Here is an 18,329-nt window from a genome sequence, read left to right on the forward strand (position 1 = left end):
TTGATACATGTTTAATAAAATTTATGACAACAAATTACTATAAATCCAATTAAAATGTCACAGTAATATTTTATAATGATGGTTCCATTTTAGTTACATGCCCAGAAAGAACAAATCTCATAATCACTCAGATTCTTAATTGAACCATTCATGTAGATATAGCCAAGCAGCTTCACTCCGTTTTCATGACACATGTATCATATTGCAAATTTTTTAAGGTTTCATTTGATCTCATTGAGGTCTTCTCAGAGACTTATCACATGTAGAAACTGAAGACAAACCAACCAATCACCATATTCTTATCTATCACAGTGGTGTGCTAAATTTAATACACAATCAAATCTGTTTAAGAAAAAATTTTGGTGTGGACCCCTTTAGTGCTAACAAATTGCAAAGGCCAATAATAACCACTAGATTAAAGAAAAAAAAATCAATTAACCTTTTCTGGAAAAAATAAGAGTAGCTTCTAATTAAAATTATTTCCAGTTTCTAAAATCAAGTTGTCAAAGCAATTTTTTGAGAATCAGCAACAAACACACCCATAACTTTCCTTTTCCACAACTAAGTAATGCAGAAAAGTCTGTGAAAATGTAATATTCTATCTTAATATATCACCTAACTACTTCTACAACTTTCAAATCACAGAAGAGAGAATAATACTGCAATAAATAATCCAAATACTATAGTTTCTGCATAGAAAAATTTATCTGCTGCCATAAGTGAGTGAGAGAAGTCATAATCTAGAAGTTCAATTCCATTCTATATCGAAAAGAGTTCAACGAATTCCACTGTATTGCTAGAACACTGATAAATTACGATTGTGCAATTCTAGGGTTCCAGAAACAATTAACCAAATAGAATAAACAAACATGCAAAATGTCTCTCATAATTATAAGATGGCGTACCTGCAGAGTAATCATGCGAATAAGAAGAATTGAAGCTTCTAGATGAAAAGTTTAGTGTTTTGATTGATATTTGATAAGTTGATAGCATCGAAGAGCATGAATGTATGATAAGGCAAAAATTAAAAAAAATAAAAATAAAAAAGGATGCATAGTGACAAGAGTTTTTCCTTTAAAGTGGCTTCGAAGTACATAAGAATTAATTTCTCAACTAATAAACTGAAAAATAAAAAAGTTTTATCTCAATGAAATAGAGATTACCAACCAAATCAGAGCGTAGATCATACATAATTATTCAACACAAGTAACTAATTAGCAGGGTTTAGAGCTGACCTTTTGTTGATCGGAGATAAAATTCAGTCCCAACTCAGTGCAATCCCCCAGATCCTGCTTCAATACTGACAAAAACCAGCCCCAAAGTGTCTTTGCATTCGTTCGGAACCACAGCATACACAATTACAAAAAATTGGTTGTTGGCATCTTGCCCCACTGCAGATAATAGTTGTCCACCATAGTAACCTTTGAGGAAGCACCCGTCCAACCCGATTAGAGGCCTGCACCCAACTATGAAACCCCTTTTACATGCATCCAAACTTATATACAATTTGTCGAACAGGGGCAGCGACTCTGCCCGAGGTATGACATCAATCATAGCTGTGCTCCCTGGATTACTCCTGTGTAGTTCCATCAGATAGTCACGAAACTTTCCATACTGAGCTTGTTCGTTGCCTATAACTATCTCTCTGGTAACCTTCAGTCCCCTGCTTATCATTTTCTCACTAAGATATACATTGTCCTCCTCAATCATATAATCCCTTGCCTGTTTAGGCTTTAACTCAGGCTGAGTCAGTAGCCTTTTCACCAACTTTGATGTCACCCATTCTCTGCTAGCTAGATTACTGCCAAAATCTCTAGCACAGTTGTGCTCATTAACCAGTGTCTTCACCTGATAACACCCCCAGCATTGTTCCAAGAGGTTAGAATCAACCAAGGACAATTCTCTCCTGCACATGCAGCCTTCACCCTCTTCTTTTCATTCTTTAGATACATCACATCATTCCCTTCATACACAAAGTAGTCCTTTAGTGCATTCTTAAAACTTTCTATTATGATGAATGTTTGCCCCATCTTAAATTCAACTTCCCTATATTCTGTCTCCTCATTGAAAGCATCAAATGCAGTCCTGTTTTCATCATCATTAGACACCGGACTGTTAAATGCTTCACTCTCATATTCATAAGGCTTTTCATAATCTGAGTCTAGCTCTTCCCCAACAATATCAGAACTTGATGCCATTGTATTCCCAGCCAGTCCATGTCTAGCCTCCACACTACCACCTGCTTCAGGCCCATCAACTACTGCACCTTCTGCCCCAGTTTTTCCATCCCTCAGAATATGTTTCCTCCTTCTACCAGAATACTTCTTGGAAGCCCGTTTCTTGGCTGTCTTTGCAGAATAACATGGACCACCTTTACTTGGTCCAGGCTTATCCCTATTTCTTGTTGGACCATTTTTGCTTAAATCCCTATTTGGGCTAGACTTAACCTCACCATCTGGTCCATCCTTCACCTCCCCAGCTGGACCCTGACTAGCTCTCTTCCTTGGTGACACAATTTTCTTCTTCTTTTTCTTCAATCTCTTCTTCCTTTTCTGTACCTCACTATCATCACTGCTATGAGTTTCTTCATATTATGGAGGAGGTGGCTTATATGGCTCGTCCTCAGTTGTTTCATACCCATCACCTGAGGAATATGAGTCACTCATAATAACCTCCTCAGCTTGCATCTCCTCATCCACAACTTCTGGCACACTAACCGGGTGATCAAAGTAGATATAAATCTCGTTTGTCCCCTTATTTTTAATCTTGTTAGACCTCATGTCATTTATCTCAGTATCACCCCTCATTACATGTAAGCCAGATTCTAAATCAGGTGCCATGCAATCAAACCAAAACATAGTCTTGTACTCCCTATAACCCAACTCCTTCAGTAACGTTTCAAAATCAAAGAAGTTTACCAAATCAATGTCTAAAGGTGGCCACTTCTTGACTTTTCCATCAACATATTCTAATTTGCCCTATGCATTCCTCTTAAAAATTTCTCCATGATGGAAAACAGGAACTACTTCAAGCTCATCCATCTGGAAATTATTTTTACTAATCAAAATCCAATTCATGACAGTTTAACATCACTGTGCCAATCATCTAAACTACTGATAATTAACATCAATTATTTAACAAATTAACTAAAAAAATTCAAAATCTATTTAGCATCACAATATTTATAAAAATAAACAACCAGGCAACCCATTTCAACCTACTGAACACTAAGACACCAACATGCAATTTAGGAACAGAGATTGGATTAGAATAATGTTTTAGATGCCCAAATTCATTACTAACCTAAATGCCGACACAAGCTGCCTCCTCCACTACACGACGTCAGTGACTCCGTCAAGTGTAGCGTTAGAGGAGTCCTCCGAATCCTTCCTGGCGGCCTTGTCAGCACCAACACTTGCTACTTCCACCACTCTCTTTCCTATCGCGCGAAGAAGGTTGAGGGATTTTGGTTATTTTGTAAATTTGAGTTAGGGCTTGGGGGGTTATGAGGGTGAGAATGACGTTTGCTTCTTATTAACCTAGCAACGACGTCATTTTTTAATGTGATAAGGGGACAAATTGACCCCTGTCCATTATCCCTTATCCACGTTGGCACTTAACTCTGGGTTAACTGACAAATCAGCGCCGGTAAATGACACATAAGCTTTTTTCGTCAACTATGGACGGGGGATACATGGGAGGGGGCGCGATGATTGATTTTTCGCATAGACAGAGACCGGTGTGGGTTAGTTTTTTGGTGAGGGATCGCGTTGTCCTAATTAGAAATGGACAGGGGCTGGGTTGGGTGTTTACTCTTCTTCGATAAACACTCTTTTTATTTCAACTGCACGCCACCATGCATTGCATGCCTTCATAGCGCGAAAGTTTTCAATTTTGGTTTTGGTTTCTCAGGTGACTCAATAAAAGAAAATTGGATCATCATTGGCCTTTTAAGCTTCACAAAGCATGTTGTATGTTGGGCTTCTAATCTTCTGCAACGTCACCAACCAGTGCTCCTCGACGGCCTTCCAATGGTGACTTTTAACTGTCTTCATCTTTTTGGTCTTCACTCTGTGTTTTTGGATCCCAAAATGATATTCTCTACGATCCTGTAGTTTAATAAAAATATCTTTTTCTGTTTTGATTTTATGATTTTAAATTCCACTGATTTTATTTTGAATTGTAAAATTTTTTAAGTTATTTTTTAAATTGACTATCTTTTATTTATAAATGGACTATTTAATTTTTTTTATTTACAATGAATTACGTAAAAAACTAAAACCTTAGTTACTTGAAAATCTTTGATAATAGGTTAATTTTTAAGGAACGGTTAAATTCACATAATAGTTTATGAGATTCGCGTGAATACTCAATGTAGTTCTCAAGATCTCAATTTTCATATAGTAGTCTTTCAGATAGAACTCCGAGCACTTATAGTGGTCCCTGGGCATATTTCTGGTGATGAATCATCACCGGAGTGCTTACGTGACGTCGTTTTGCCACGTTGGAGCCAGCTTAGCTGGCACTTTTCTAATTTATACCTACATTGGTCCCTCCCTCTATATTTAATCCTAAATTCCAAAATCTAAATCTCTAATTTTTTCCTCCGACAGCTTCCAGTTTCTGACCCTGTCAGCAGCCCACTTCTTTTTTCCAAGCTCCTTTGGGACATCACCGACAAACGAATTCATATGCAAAGCAAGCAATTACGCCCAATCTCAAGAGAAATCTCCCCGGACAGTGAGTTTTGCCATAGAATCAAGTTGGTAAGGTTCTGAAGTTATTGAAGCTCTCTTGGAATAGAATCTTCTAGTTGATTCTACATCAAACCCAATGTCTCTAAGTTGTCACACTCACTAATCGCGACTGGTATTGGCCATGAGAGAGCATTTAGTCCCGCCCGAATAACCCTAAACTTCTTCAACTTGCTAATTGGTTTAGGAATTCTCCTTGTTAAGTTGTTGCTGTCTATAACTAACTCCTCAAGTGAAGCTAAGTTCCCAAAATCTTTAGGTACCTCACCATGCATATAATTTTTACAATGTAAAGCTTCCTAAGTTTTGTTATATTCTAAATTGGGGTTAGAATTTCTCTCTGAAACCTGCTTGTACAAAGATCTAGAATCTCCAAATTATGACTATTAGCAAAACCATCCGAATTTAGACCAGAAAGAAAATTCTTTGAGAGATTCAACTCAATTAATCTTGGAAGGTCACACAGATTCTACGAGATAAAGTGCCAGATAGATTAAGGTGGTAGAGTTTAATAGAAGTTACCAATGATGAATGTGTGCATTGCACACCAGTCCAATTGCATGGTACTCTTAGTCTCGGTCACTTCCTATGTACTCTCTCTCACCGCCAGTTAGATCTCTTCGCCGATCTCCTCTCTTCTAGTTTTGAACTTTTCATTCTTGTTTGGTGATCAATGTTTGATTGTTGAGAAAGTTTAGAAAAAAAGAAATATGAAATGTTTGTATTTGTTGTGATGTGTGAACTTTGAAAAAGATCTCTGTCTTCTTTGCATTTGAAGAAAGAAGTGGGCTACCGTTCGGTGTTTGAGAGGGTCTAGGAGCTGTCAGAGAAAAATATTAGAGATTTGGATTTTGGAATTTAGGGTTAAATATTGAGAGAGGGACCAATGTGGGTATAAATTGGAAACGTGCCAGCTAAGCTGGCTCTAACGTGGTGAAACGACACCACGTAAGCACTCCGGTGACGATTCATTACCAGAAATATGCTTAGGGACTACTATGAGTGTTCGGTACTCTATTTGGAGGACTACTATGGAAAAATTGGAATTTTGAGGACTACATTAACTATTTACGCGAATATCAAAGACTATTATGGGAATTTACTCGAGTATTGTACTCCTTACTTTAACTTATAAATAGATATAAAAATTAATGTTTATTACAATTTTTAAAATAAAATTATAACTTTTTAAAAGATTATTATAATATTTATAAAAAAATAAATTTTTTTATCATAAATTTTTTATTTTTTAAATAAATATTTTTAAAATAAAAAATCAAATACAAAATAATTTATTATTTTAATATAAATATTTATTATTTAAATTATATTAAAAAAAAGTAAATTAAATTGTTTATGAACTTATGTAGCGTTTGTTTTGAAGTACTGAGACAGAGACTGAGAGACTAAGACTTAGTATCGTGTTTGTTAGTTTAGAGACTTGCACTAAAATTTCTGTCTCTGTCTCTAAAATTTCAGTATTTCAGTACTTCCAAAAAGTAGGGACACATGGGACTGAAATTTTTAGAGATGGAGACTGAAACTTTAATAACATTTTATATCTAAAATACTTTCATTTTAATTAATTAATTCCAATTTTACCCTTTGTGTAAATTAAATTAGAGTTTCATTCTTGTTTCAATTCCTGTCTCCCATTTTACACCAAACATAATACTGAGATTTATTTCAATTTCTGTCTCTTAGTCTCTGTCTCTCAATCTCAGTCTTTCTGTCTCCACCAAACGCTACCTTAGAGCGCAATAGCTTTCGCTCCGTGCAAAATGCAAATCAAATGCTAGTAAACAACGGCCTTTGTTAAATAAACCACACGTATATTTTAGAGTTCAATGTTCTATGACATTGCGGGCTTAAATGTGCCGGGCCGGTCCGGCCCGTTTCACCGCCCTAATTTTAATTAGGGCCATGTGCCTCTTCGTTGATCACTCTCATAGCCCGAGTGACTCAACTCTCACAACCACTCTTCACACTCTTTTCCCACTCAAACCCTCCACCACCAGAGTCCAGGCTCTCCACACGGCCAGATCCCACTGCCGCTGTTCAGGAGACCGCGACTCGAATCGCCGCCACAGATCCTCGCGTCTCCGTCCAGATCCGTCCAGGTAACCGACTTTTCTTTTCTGTAGTTCTTCTCATGATCTTGGTCTGTTCTTTTTCTTCTTTTTTGAGCCTTTTTTTTTTTTATTTCTTGAATTGTGCTTATTTCTAGTTTTGTATTTTGTAACTCAAAATCTATAATTTCGTTCTGCAGTTCAATCGGCATTTTGGAAAGATATCCGAATGGCCGCATCGGAGCAGCAAGTTCCATCTAGAACTTCTCCACCTGCTCATATTGTATGTAATGTATATTTGGATTCAATGTGTCGAATCTTTGGCCTTTTCGCCGTAGTATGAATGATTGGGTTTTGTAATGATTGTTTAATATAGGTTGGAAGTGCCTTTGTTGATCAGTATTACCACATGCTGCACGAGAGCCCTGAGCTCGTGCATCGTTTTTACCAGGATGTCAGCAAGTTTGGCCGCCCTGAGGAAAATGGCATAATGGGAATTACAACCACAATGGAGGTGAGTTCTCTCTTTTGAATGAACCCTAGCCTACCCGTGTTATGTGCTTGATTTTGTATGTACATTTGCATTTACATTTGTATGTTTATGGATGTGAGATTATCTTTGAGACGTAAATGATGGAAGACTCAATCTTAAATTGATACTTATTCTCTGCTTGGGTTTTTGTGACTGAAACATAGGTTATGTTCATGAGTTTGGTTTGGACAGGGAAGGGAAGGAAAGGAATTGAAATATTTGTATCGTTGTATTGTTTGGAGCGATTTTTTTTTTTTTTTGTGGGGGGGGGGTGGTTTGGGGGCAACTATGTGGGTTTGGTATAGATGGAAAAATAGAGGTGAAACTTTAGAAGTTAGCTTTTCCTATAATTTTTTACACATTTAATATTTAAAAATTTTTAAAATTAATACTATTAGAAAACCTATTGTGTCTAATTATTTGAGTAAAGATTAACATTGTAAAAATATATTATATTCTCTTGATCTTTTTTTCTATCTTATCTGTTTTAAACTGTTGAGTAAGGTTATAAGGGTAAGACAAAACCCTTTGGGTTAAATGTTCTTTAGCTTTAACCCCTTAACTTGTTGGCCACTCCATTTCTTTTTAAACATCCTAATGTACATTTAATTTCTCATCAAGCAGGATATTAATAAGAAGATATTATCTTTGGGTTATGGTGAACTCAGTGTGGAAATTATGTCTGTTGATGCCCAAGAATCTTATGGTGGGGGTGTCCTTGTCCTGGTCACTGGGTTTATAAAAGGAGAGGACAAGATTAAGCAGAAATTTACTCAATGTTTCTTCCTTGCACCTCAAGAGAAAGGTTACTTTGTTTTGAATGATATTTTGCGATATGTTAATGACAATGAATCCCAAGGGTGTGCTCATGATTCCAAATCTCCAGTGACTTCTGACCATGGTAATGTGTGCATACTTTGCAATTTAAATTAAAGCATTTCAATTTATCTCAAGATTTTTCTTCTTTTTCTTCCTTTTAGTGGAAGATCCTTCTGTACGGGTGATGCATGCTTCAGAGCAAATATCCAAGATAGCTGTGGTTAGTGATAGGGAGGAAGCATTCAATATGGAAAATGGGGAAGGTTCAGCTGAAGAAGCGGAAGCTCTGATACCTGAAGTTTTTGATGAAAACCCTGATGATTCAAAGCCCATAGCTGGATCAGCATCTTCCAACGAGAGAGTTCCAAAGAAGTCATATGCCTCCATTGTTAGTATCCTGTTACAATACACCCTCTTGTTGCTACCAGATTGCTGAATCACATTTGGAATTCTACTTTCTTAAATAATGGCAGTTTTATAGAGAATGTGATGTCAAATTTTGCTTGCTCTCTTCCCTAGATGAGTAATAATTTCTCGTTAATTACTATGTCTATCTAACTAGTACATCTTTCAAGGTTAAGGTGATGAGGAAGAGTGAAAAACCATCTTCTACAGCCGCAACCTCTGTGGCTACATTCACCAAGAGCCAAGAGCAACAAGGTACTCTATCTCCGCCACCCAGTCGTTCAGAAGCAAATGGTTCCGAGACAAATACTAAAGAAATTGCAAACATTCAAGAAGCTGAAGGTCGAGTGCCCATCTAACTCCACTCTTTGGTTCATATTTTTCTGTCTCATGTCTTTGTTTATTCCCACTATGTTTATCGCACTGATATTGCTAACATGACTCCTTCCTTTATGACAGCTGAGGGTTATTCTATTCATGTGAAAGGGCTATCACCCAACACTACACCTTCCCTCCTGGAGAGTGTGTTCAAGAAGTTTGGACCTATTAAGAATGGTGGTATCCAAGTTAGATCACAAAAGGTATAATGCATATTCATTCAAAGATTTCCAAGTTCTTATTATCAGCTTCTAGCTAACATCTATATGCATATGGATGAACAGGGATTTTGCTTTGGCTTTGTGGAGTTTGAAGTAGCAAGTGCTGCCCAAAGTGCACTTGAGGTAAAAAAAATCAGATATAAAAAAAATGAGATATACTCCTTGGATTTAAGAATTCCATATACAATTTCAATTTGCATAGCTCATCATCATCATCTTCTAATACGTTGCGATATTCTTTTAAAATCATGGTTTAAAAGAATGTTCAATCAGGTGATCTTCTAATAATTTTTTAAAAAAATAATATTAAAAGAAAGAAATGTTCAGTTTGTTTCCTTTTGGGAAAACTTGTTGCATTATGAATTTATAACTTTTATGTCTTTAAATGATTAAAAAGAGATGCTTATAGTTTTGTCTTTTTAAGGTATTATTATATCCTTAAATGAGCTACTAGTGATGGTTACTTTTGTACAAAAGAAGAAAAAAAGTGGGCCACCAAAGTGATGAATTCTATTTTTACACAATCATATTAAAGGCTGTGTTTGGGTATTATATTTACTTGGATCTCTTGTGTAAAAATTATTCTCTTTGTCCTCAAGAAAGAACATATGCATAGTGTCATGTCACTTTTGCAACTTCTTATGCAGTTGCTTTGACATATTTTATTTTTGATATATCTCCTAATGAGCTTGGCTGGTATTCATTATCCTAAGCTTGTTATTGTCTATGTTGAGTATGTCTTGTTAATATTGAACCTCTGGCTTATTTGGTACTTCAGTCACTGAATTGACTCTGATTCAAAAGTTTGCCGTGGCTGATGCTGTCGTTCATGATTTATCTTGGGAGTAGATGGTTTTTGTTGTGGTTCTTAAATAGAAGATGCGTTAGAAGTTTCTCCATTTGTCTTGTTTAAGATGTATTGTGTATAAACTCTTTCCAAGCTGAGTTATTTATGTAGAGTTGTTTGTATTTATTAAGTCAAACTCTTCTATACGGCGTCACATACCCTTGGACAATATAATTGTTTTTTAATGTGGATTTATGAGTTAACACTTATCATTGGCAATGTCAGGCATCACCTATTCTGATTGAAGGGCACCAAGTTTTGGTTGAGGAAAAGAGATCAACAACTCGAGGTAAGCGTCCTGCATTCATAGCATTTTTTGCCTTTAGTCTACCTTTCCTTTCCTGTGAACCACTGTTAGGGACCTAGGCATTATGGGGTGCCCAAAATCCCACATCAAGTATGATGGGATGTTTGATGTTGTATTGTTGTATCTAAGGAGATGGTTCTTCCCCCTTAACAACTAGCTTTTAAGGTGTGATTCTACACTTTTCTTTTGTACTACTTAACAATGCCCTTGTAAAACTGAAAATTATCATAATAATACCCAGCACCAATATATATATATATATATATATATATATATATATATATATATATATATATATATATGGAATAATTGCATTCTTAGTGTCAACATTACTCCTCTGTTTCTATGACAATGTGTCAACCCAAACAATAATCACATGACAGAGCACAAATCTCACATGCATTATTCCTATGTCCTAATGTTGACACTACACACAATTTGACTTCTTGAGGATGGGATACTGCACCTGTCCATGTTATCTCTTCCACATATTACGCCATTATCATATGCTTTCCTTTCTTATAAGTTAGCACACTGTGTTTCACTTAAACAATGTTATGCAATGTTTTCGGTGAATGAAAGCTTTGATATTTCTCTTGAAAATAGATTATGCTTTGTTTGGTTCTTCAATCGTCAGTGTTTGTTTATTTCAAGTTCCATGCCATATTTTATTTATCATTTAGCCAAGTGTGAGAAAAGACCCGAGTTATGTTGTCTATTTATTTTCAATTTGTTCTCACTGGCCTAGTCAAGTAGACATTGGTGGTCATCCATTTTGAAATTTAAAATATGTTGCATGCAAAGTGAAACTGTTTCTATTTGTGTCCAGTGAATAGCAGGGGGCGATTCCCATCTGGAAGGAGGCCAGGATACAGGAATGAAGGAGCAAGAGAACGGGGAACCTATGGAAATGGGAGAAGCTATGGCCGAGGTGACCCTAACACAAAGGGTGAATTTGGTGGGTATAGGAATGTTAATCAGGGTGGGTTTCTACATCATGGAGGTGACAGGTATCAGCGAAATAATCATCCTGGAGCAAATGGTGGACGGAGGAATCGAAGTGGTGGGTTTTCTGGTACTGCGGCAGTCAAAACTACGGACGCTCGTGTTGCTGCTTCTGCTTGAGCAACTTATTAACCCTTTTGGCCTTTTTGGTGCGATGAACTCATTGAAAGATATTTTCAATTTCAGTCACTTAGTTAAAGGTAAAGCGGCAATGAAGGAACTAAATTTTAATTTGGGGTGGACTAAGATTTTCTTAGGGGTCATTTCTCTTACTATTTTTTTGCCATATTAGTGACTTAGGTAAAGGTAGTGCCCTAAATATTTGGTTAGTGGTAGTAGCAGTGTCAATATAGCAGAGGTTAGCTTTTGACCTTTTGTTGCTTCCAGAGTTCTTTAAATATTTTTGGAAGCATGATTGCAATTTTGTGAGAAATCGTCTATTTATCATTTCTGACAGGACGGGCTGATAGTGGCATTATACGCAAAATTCCTTTGTGTAAAACTATCTAAGACTTAAATTTGAATATGATATTAGAACAAATATTGAGTACTCCATTCGTTTGGCATGTTATTTAGTAATGGCTCCTCCATTTGTTTAGGCGTTAAATGTTGAGCATTATGATCAATGTTTTAAGTTCTATATGCTGCATTTGATGATTAGCATTTTATGAAATACAAAACATCATTCATGAACTTCTTAGATGAATACCAACCATAGCATTTCCTAGTAGAAATGGATGTAAATCCCATTCATGTAGGGGTGAGAATTAGGTGGCAACGTGGATGGGCAAGTTAATTTTGGATTGGTGAAAGATTGATAAAAAAAATAAACTAATTTGTTATTTCAAAAGATTTATTGAGATAATTGTTTGGGCTTAGATATTTGTTAGCAGAACCTTCTATTTTATTCATTAGTCATTCAGTGTATACTCAATGCACGCATTGAATTGAGTTTATTCGACGCGAATTGGAAAACCAATGGGTACATCAGAGTGGGTTTATATCTGATCGATTGGATTTGATGAATGATTGAATCATGTTATAAACTTGTTATGGTTTATGAGCTTTGTATATAATTAAAAATTAACACTAGATTTATTTAAAATATACATAGACAAGAGAGTTGTTTAATATATATTTATTGATGTATAAATTTAGTGAAATTTGACATAGATGAATTTTATTATAGGTTAGAAAATGATATATATACACTAAAGAGGTGTTTCTCATCATTATACTTTTTCCATTACCATGAAATTAATTATAGACTCCATTCAACAAATCAACAAATGCCGTTTAATCTTAAATCTACATGTGCGGTTTAATCTTAAATCTACATGTGCGTTTGAATGAGTTAAACCCCAAAGTGGTCTCTGAGATTCACGGTTTGCACCAATTTAATCCCTGACTTACCAATTGCACTATTTATGTCCCCGACTTTGTAAAAATTGCACCAAGGTCGTCCCTAGCCACATCTCCGGGCAAACTAATGAACGCCGGCAGTGACCTGGCACTGAGAAGCCACGCTGGCGTAGATAACGGCAAGCTGAGGTGGCAATTGAAACTGTTTGACCCAATGTGGTCCCTGTACCTAGTTTTAATCCCAATTTCTAGTATTGCATCGTCACCTTCGTTTGATTGTGTATATGATCATTTATGTTCAACAACTACATAGATACGCAATATCATCAATTCACTTGCTAACTCTGTATGCACTTAACATATAACACCAAACAAGGAATGAAATCTAAAATTTCAGTTCAATTTGGTGTTAAGCAAGAACATTCACCAAGTGCATAACCAAAATTCAATCTCAATCATCATAAAAACTTATAGAAAACTGCACAATGAGTTACAATGCCTAATGAAAACAAAATTTGAAGCCTATGATGATCAGACATAAGATTTAACTTTCAGGTAATTTATCGAACAGGTTGTATGCAGGATTTATAAACAGCAATTTCAGTTTAATGTAAGCATCAATCAACCCAAAAATTTCAACCAGCCAATACACATTCAGTCCAGAAACACAAATAATCAACTATCCTAAGTCTAACAAGATCAGTAAAAGCAGAATCAAAAGGCACTGAAATAAAAAAAATAATTAGAAAAAAATGAAACAGACACAGAGGATGGAATGGAACCTGCGTTGAGAAGTGAAAAAAGAAGATAGCGTAAGGAGCGGAGGTAGTGTCGTAGCGGCACAGAGTTTCGCCGCCGCTGGTGGTTTTCACCGGAACTGGAAGGTGCAGACAGAGGTGGCGCCACAAACAGGGTGTTGCGTACAGGAGGAAAGAAATGGAGAAATAGGGAAGAAAGAAAAGGAAGAATGAAGGAGGGAGGGTTAGCGACGGTGGTCGCCGGCGGTAGGGACGGACAGACTGACGGAAGGTTGGTGTGGAGGTCTGCGGGCTGGGCTGGGTTTCAGAGAAGAAGAGAAGAAATAAAGAAGGTTGGGCGGGCGTGGCTTTTCAGTGCTAGGTCACTGTCGGCGTTCATTAATTTGCTCGGAGATGTGGTTAGGGTTAGGGACGACTTTGGTGCAATTTTTACAAAGTCGAAAACATAAATATTGCGATTGGTAAGTCAGGACTAAATTGGAGTTTAACTCGCGTTTGAACTCGTGTGCATGTGTATATGTCCGTATCTAATGAGATTGCATATAGAATTCACCATTTATTATACTATTACTAGTGGTACTGCGTAGCTGTCTCACCGTTATTCTATTTTTTGTTGTAGGGAGTAGAGACAAAAGTTTACATATTTTTTAATAATTTCTAAAATTGAGAGCAGAAAAATGTCTTCTATTTTTTCGTTGGGTTAGATTCTCCATTAGTAATTTTACTCTGATTTTTTTTTACGGGAAAGAAATAAAGTTTTAAACAATAAAATTAGGATAAGAAAAGAGAAAAAAGAAGAAAGAAGGGGAAGAAAAAGATTATGGGTGTGAAACGGATAAGAGAAAAGAAAAAAGAAGAAATGGTGGAGCAATTTCTTTTGGTAGAGAAGTTATTTCCTTAGTTTTAGGGATGAAATAATGCGATGAGTTAATAAAAAATTAAGATGAGGAGTATATAAAAAATGATTATTCTCATGATTATTGGCACAGATGACAGATCATGTACAAAATATCTATTGCTTAACACTAACCCTTGAGACCAAAACATAAGGGGCATATATGTTAGTAAAAAAATATCATGAATACACGAAAAGTTAAGTATCAAATCAACTACCATATATCTTGTGTTGAATTGGTGATTTGTAGTAGATGGCTGACCGCCACAATTTTGCCTAGAAATTTTTTCGGTTGGGGCAGTGGCACTTTCACTAATTTTGGTTTGGTTGAACTGTAACAAATATTTGGTTGAATTTGAACCAAATATTTTATGAAAAAAAAAAAACACGAGATATAGTGTGCTTTGAACTCCAGCAAAAGAAAGTTCCTTTATTAAAAAATTATATTAATCTTCTATTGTTTTAGAGAGCATAAATCAACTCTAAAAAGCTTTCCACAAGAGCTCTCAAGATCACCATGTCTTTTAATGCTGAAGAAAGGAAGTATGTTTACCAAATAGAAAGTATCAACTTACACTGTTATACATTTACAAGTGATTGACGAATGATTATTCAACTAAACACGTTAATATAACATTTTCACATTATTCTAGAAATTAATGAATACAAAGCCTATAAGGTGACAAATGTGATATTTCTCACTTTGAGGAAAAACATTTCAAGGCCAATTGTAAGCTACAACATTCATTTACTTCAGAATCAACATCCTTTAAGTAACAATATTTCTTCTTGGAAAGGGGCATGGATTTTCCAGCCCCACCAAGGAATTCCTTTAAACTAACTGTATAATATAAGCATTAGGGCATCATAATTAATAAAAACTAATAAGCAGATTAAGAGCTCTTTGTCGAAGAAGCCATCATAACCAAATTTAGAGACCAAAATTGCAGGCTTGAACAAACTCTAACTCATAATCAACAAACTTTGACCAAAGTGGCTTAAACTGATTCATAGCAATGTCAAGCCATGGTTTCATGTTACCATTGAAGTGCACCACTGCTGCATTCTTGATCTCTTCCATGCTGATGCTTGGGTTATAACCAAGCCCAAGAACATGCCATGATTTCTCTAGTGGCTTTGTGGTTGAGTAGAATGTGATAAGACCCGGAGGTAATGTCCCTAGTTTCCATAATGTCCGGTTCTCATTCTGCAGCAACATCAGCATAGACCAACTTAAATATGGTAAAGAATCTTGTGAGGCATGATTCTAATGCAGAAAGATTAAAAACAAAATATTAATGTATCCTAGCTTCTGAAGATGCAACTTCTGGCACATTAAATAACATTCCAAGACATGGGATGGGATCACATGTAGTGGTACTTTACTAGATTTGAGATTTAAGAATGCAATTGTTTTAAACAGTTATGGCATAGTCAAAGTAACAAATAATCTCATAGTCTTACCAGATTCTGCCAATAATGGTACTCTTCCGTGCACTTTTCCCTTCTCCAAGCATCCAAATCGAAGAAATTCATTCCATACGCCCATGCACAAGCCTTCGGATTGAATTTCGCTTTAATCAATGGGTGTGAGAAATTCATGTACTGTGCATATCTATGGAATGACCCGAAACATGTTTCTACAGCTCCATTCACCTTGCCATCCATATCAATCTTCCATAACCCAGTAAGGTCCTTCTGAACCACTATGTCATCATCCAAAAACAGAATCCTATGGAGCTTTGGATACATCTCTGGCAAGTAGAATCTCAAGTGGTTTAGTATAGACAAATACTTCGGATTCCTGAACTTCATATTTGTTGTGTCCTTTGTGGCATTCTCAAGCTTGTTTTCAAAGTAAAATTTCTGCAGGTTAGCAGACTCCAGCTGTCGAAGCACCGGCACATATGATGAATTCAGGAACTTGTAGTCTTCAACTGCCTTAACCTCGATATGCGCCCCATTGTAATTCTTCAACTTAAACATCACTTGCATTGCTCCAAGATTCATCTTATCGGTCACAACATGAAATACATGCTTCCACGGTTCCTTTGCATTCTTTGTGGCTGAATTGACCACCACAGATGCTGCAACGACGTTGTCCGAGAATATGGCATAGTGATAGAGTTTAGGATCTTCGAGTTCTGGAGCAGTAGGCTTCCCCTCATCAGAATACTTCTCTGGATGTGCAATCCTCTCCTCCATCAGCCTCATTGAGATACAGTGCAAGCTCTTCGGGATTGACTTAGCTGCAATCAAGCTGGAGAAGGCTCCTTGCTTCTTTGCCTTGGTCAACTGCTCATTCACGGAGAAAATTGTGTCCTTCAACTTCTGAATCTTGAGCTGATTATCAAATGACTCTTTGGCTTCGCCAATTACTTGGCGAGCAGTCTTAATCCGCTCCTTCACTTCCTTTTCCAATTGGCGAAGCACTGATTCATCGATTGCACCATCAGAGCTGAAGAGGGCAGTGTATTGGGGTTTGTTCATTAGATCTGAGAAGTCCCTTGAGAGTTCGGCGAAAACTCTAACAACCTTGGAGCTCTCAAGCTTGAGCTTCCGTGCATAGGATGCATACATCAATGCAAGCATGCGGTGATCCTCAGCTTGCTTCTTGATGTGGTCCAACCGAGGCTTCAGTGGATCTGTTTTCAGAGCCAGAATGGATCTCCGTACGGATTCAAATCCATGTGAAACTCCATCAGAACCCTAGTTCATAATCAAGTCATCAGATTAGTCAAAGATCTCTTTTCATTTACCAGACAAATTGGAAACCAAAGGATTTATTTCTAAAAAATTTCCCCTATTTAGTGGCATTTTCATTTCACTTGGATTTTCCATCTGTTTCTCGAGAAATATCCATATCCAACCAACAAAGGAATCTGGTTCTGCCTTAGGTGCCTTACACATCTCAAGTCAATTTCACCTCCCAAAAGTTAGAAGAAAGATTGCAAAAGAAGAAAAAGAAGAAAAAATCTCCCCTTTTAGTAACATCTCCACTCAATTTCTGTTAGTTTCCCGAGAAAATAGCACACCAACTAAGAACTAATACAGAATACAGCTAGAGTCAAATCGTTGCTTCCACTTGAACTCATGTAACAAGATCCAACTTTCGGTTGAATGTCGCGAAGGAGGAGCATAAAAACAGTAACATAATCACAAAAAAAAAAGAACTAGAACAAATCCGTTGGTTTAAAATCACAAGGAAAATAGAGAAAAAGAAAAAATAAATGAAGCTTACGATTGTGTTGTGGTGGTGGTGGTGGTGAGTGGTGAAGAAAATGCAGAGAGCAAGGGAAATAGCAGAGGCTAAGACTGTGAAAGAGAAAACGGTTGGAGAGTTCGCCATCACCATCAGTGCTTGCGAATTCAGAAGAATCGCGGCTTGAGTGTGAGTGTGTTAATTAATGGGTTTGTTTGGCAGGCATTCGGGAGTTAATAGCCAACTAGCGATGACGGTAACGCGGGATTAGTGGGAGTCAGACTCGGTGTCGGCGCATTACTTTAACCATTTTTTATTTTTTTATCAGGCATTTTTGCTAGCAGAAGTGAAAATGATTGACAATAAATTGTGTCAATTTTCGCAATTAAATTTAAACTGATTCTCGTGAGGATTGTTTCGCGAATTTATTTAAACCAAAACATTTGTTATGTTGCGATAAGGATATGGATGATCACAGGTGGCTCATCTTTTTTTATATTAAAATGTTATGTTACTAAAGGTATTACATTTAATAATAGTAAAAAAAGAAGTCTTATTATATGTATAAATAGAAGTTGAATTTCAGCAAATAAAATAACAGAAGAGTAATTCTCTCTTTTTTTATACTAGTGAAGTGTTCCATGCTGTGCGATGCAGGCTCAGTTTTTTCAATATTGGACGGGTGGATGAGTTGTGCAGAGATATGGCATATGGTGGTGTTAGACAATGGTGTGGGGCAGTTTTTTCTGATCCATGGCAGGGGAGAGTCGGACCG

General features: G+C 36.6%; 2 protein-coding genes across 3 annotated transcripts; one reads left to right on the forward strand and one right to left on the reverse strand.

Moving 5' to 3' along the window:
- Positions 1 to 6,563: 6,563 nt before the first annotated feature.
- Positions 6,564 to 11,892, forward strand: LOC112710346 (nuclear transport factor 2). Of its 2 annotated transcripts, none has more exons than XM_025762523.3 (10): positions 6,564 to 6,874; positions 7,024 to 7,106; positions 7,200 to 7,337; positions 7,980 to 8,256; positions 8,336 to 8,562; positions 8,750 to 8,921; positions 9,039 to 9,160; positions 9,242 to 9,301; positions 10,251 to 10,314; positions 11,162 to 11,892. In XM_025762523.3, exons 2-10 carry the CDS (start codon positions 7,053 to 7,055, stop codon positions 11,455 to 11,457), a joined length of 1,410 nt encoding a protein of 469 aa, XP_025618308.1. In that variant the 5' UTR covers positions 6,564 to 6,874; positions 7,024 to 7,052; the 3' UTR covers positions 11,458 to 11,892. The 2 variants fall into 2 exon arrangements, with proteins under 2 accessions (XP_025618308.1, XP_025618309.1); XM_025762524.3 differs by having other exon boundaries at positions 6,582 to 6,874; positions 8,756 to 8,921.
- Positions 11,893 to 15,068: 3,176 nt separating this feature from the next.
- On the reverse strand, positions 15,069 to 17,955 carry LOC112710348 (galacturonosyltransferase 8). Its single transcript, XM_025762525.3, has 3 exons — positions 17,594 to 17,955; positions 15,817 to 17,061; positions 15,069 to 15,559 (listed from the first exon to the last, which is right to left on the reverse strand). Exons 1-3 carry the CDS (start codon positions 17,705 to 17,707, stop codon positions 15,284 to 15,286), a joined length of 1,635 nt encoding a protein of 544 aa, XP_025618310.1. The 5' UTR covers positions 17,708 to 17,955; the 3' UTR covers positions 15,069 to 15,283.
- Between the last annotated feature and the right edge of the window lie 374 nt (positions 17,956 to 18,329).

Source organism: Arachis hypogaea, chromosome 9, assembly GCF_003086295.3.
Source record: "Arachis hypogaea cultivar Tifrunner chromosome 9, arahy.Tifrunner.gnm2.J5K5, whole genome shotgun sequence".
Classification (NCBI taxonomy): domain Eukaryota; kingdom Viridiplantae; phylum Streptophyta; class Magnoliopsida; order Fabales; family Fabaceae; genus Arachis; species Arachis hypogaea.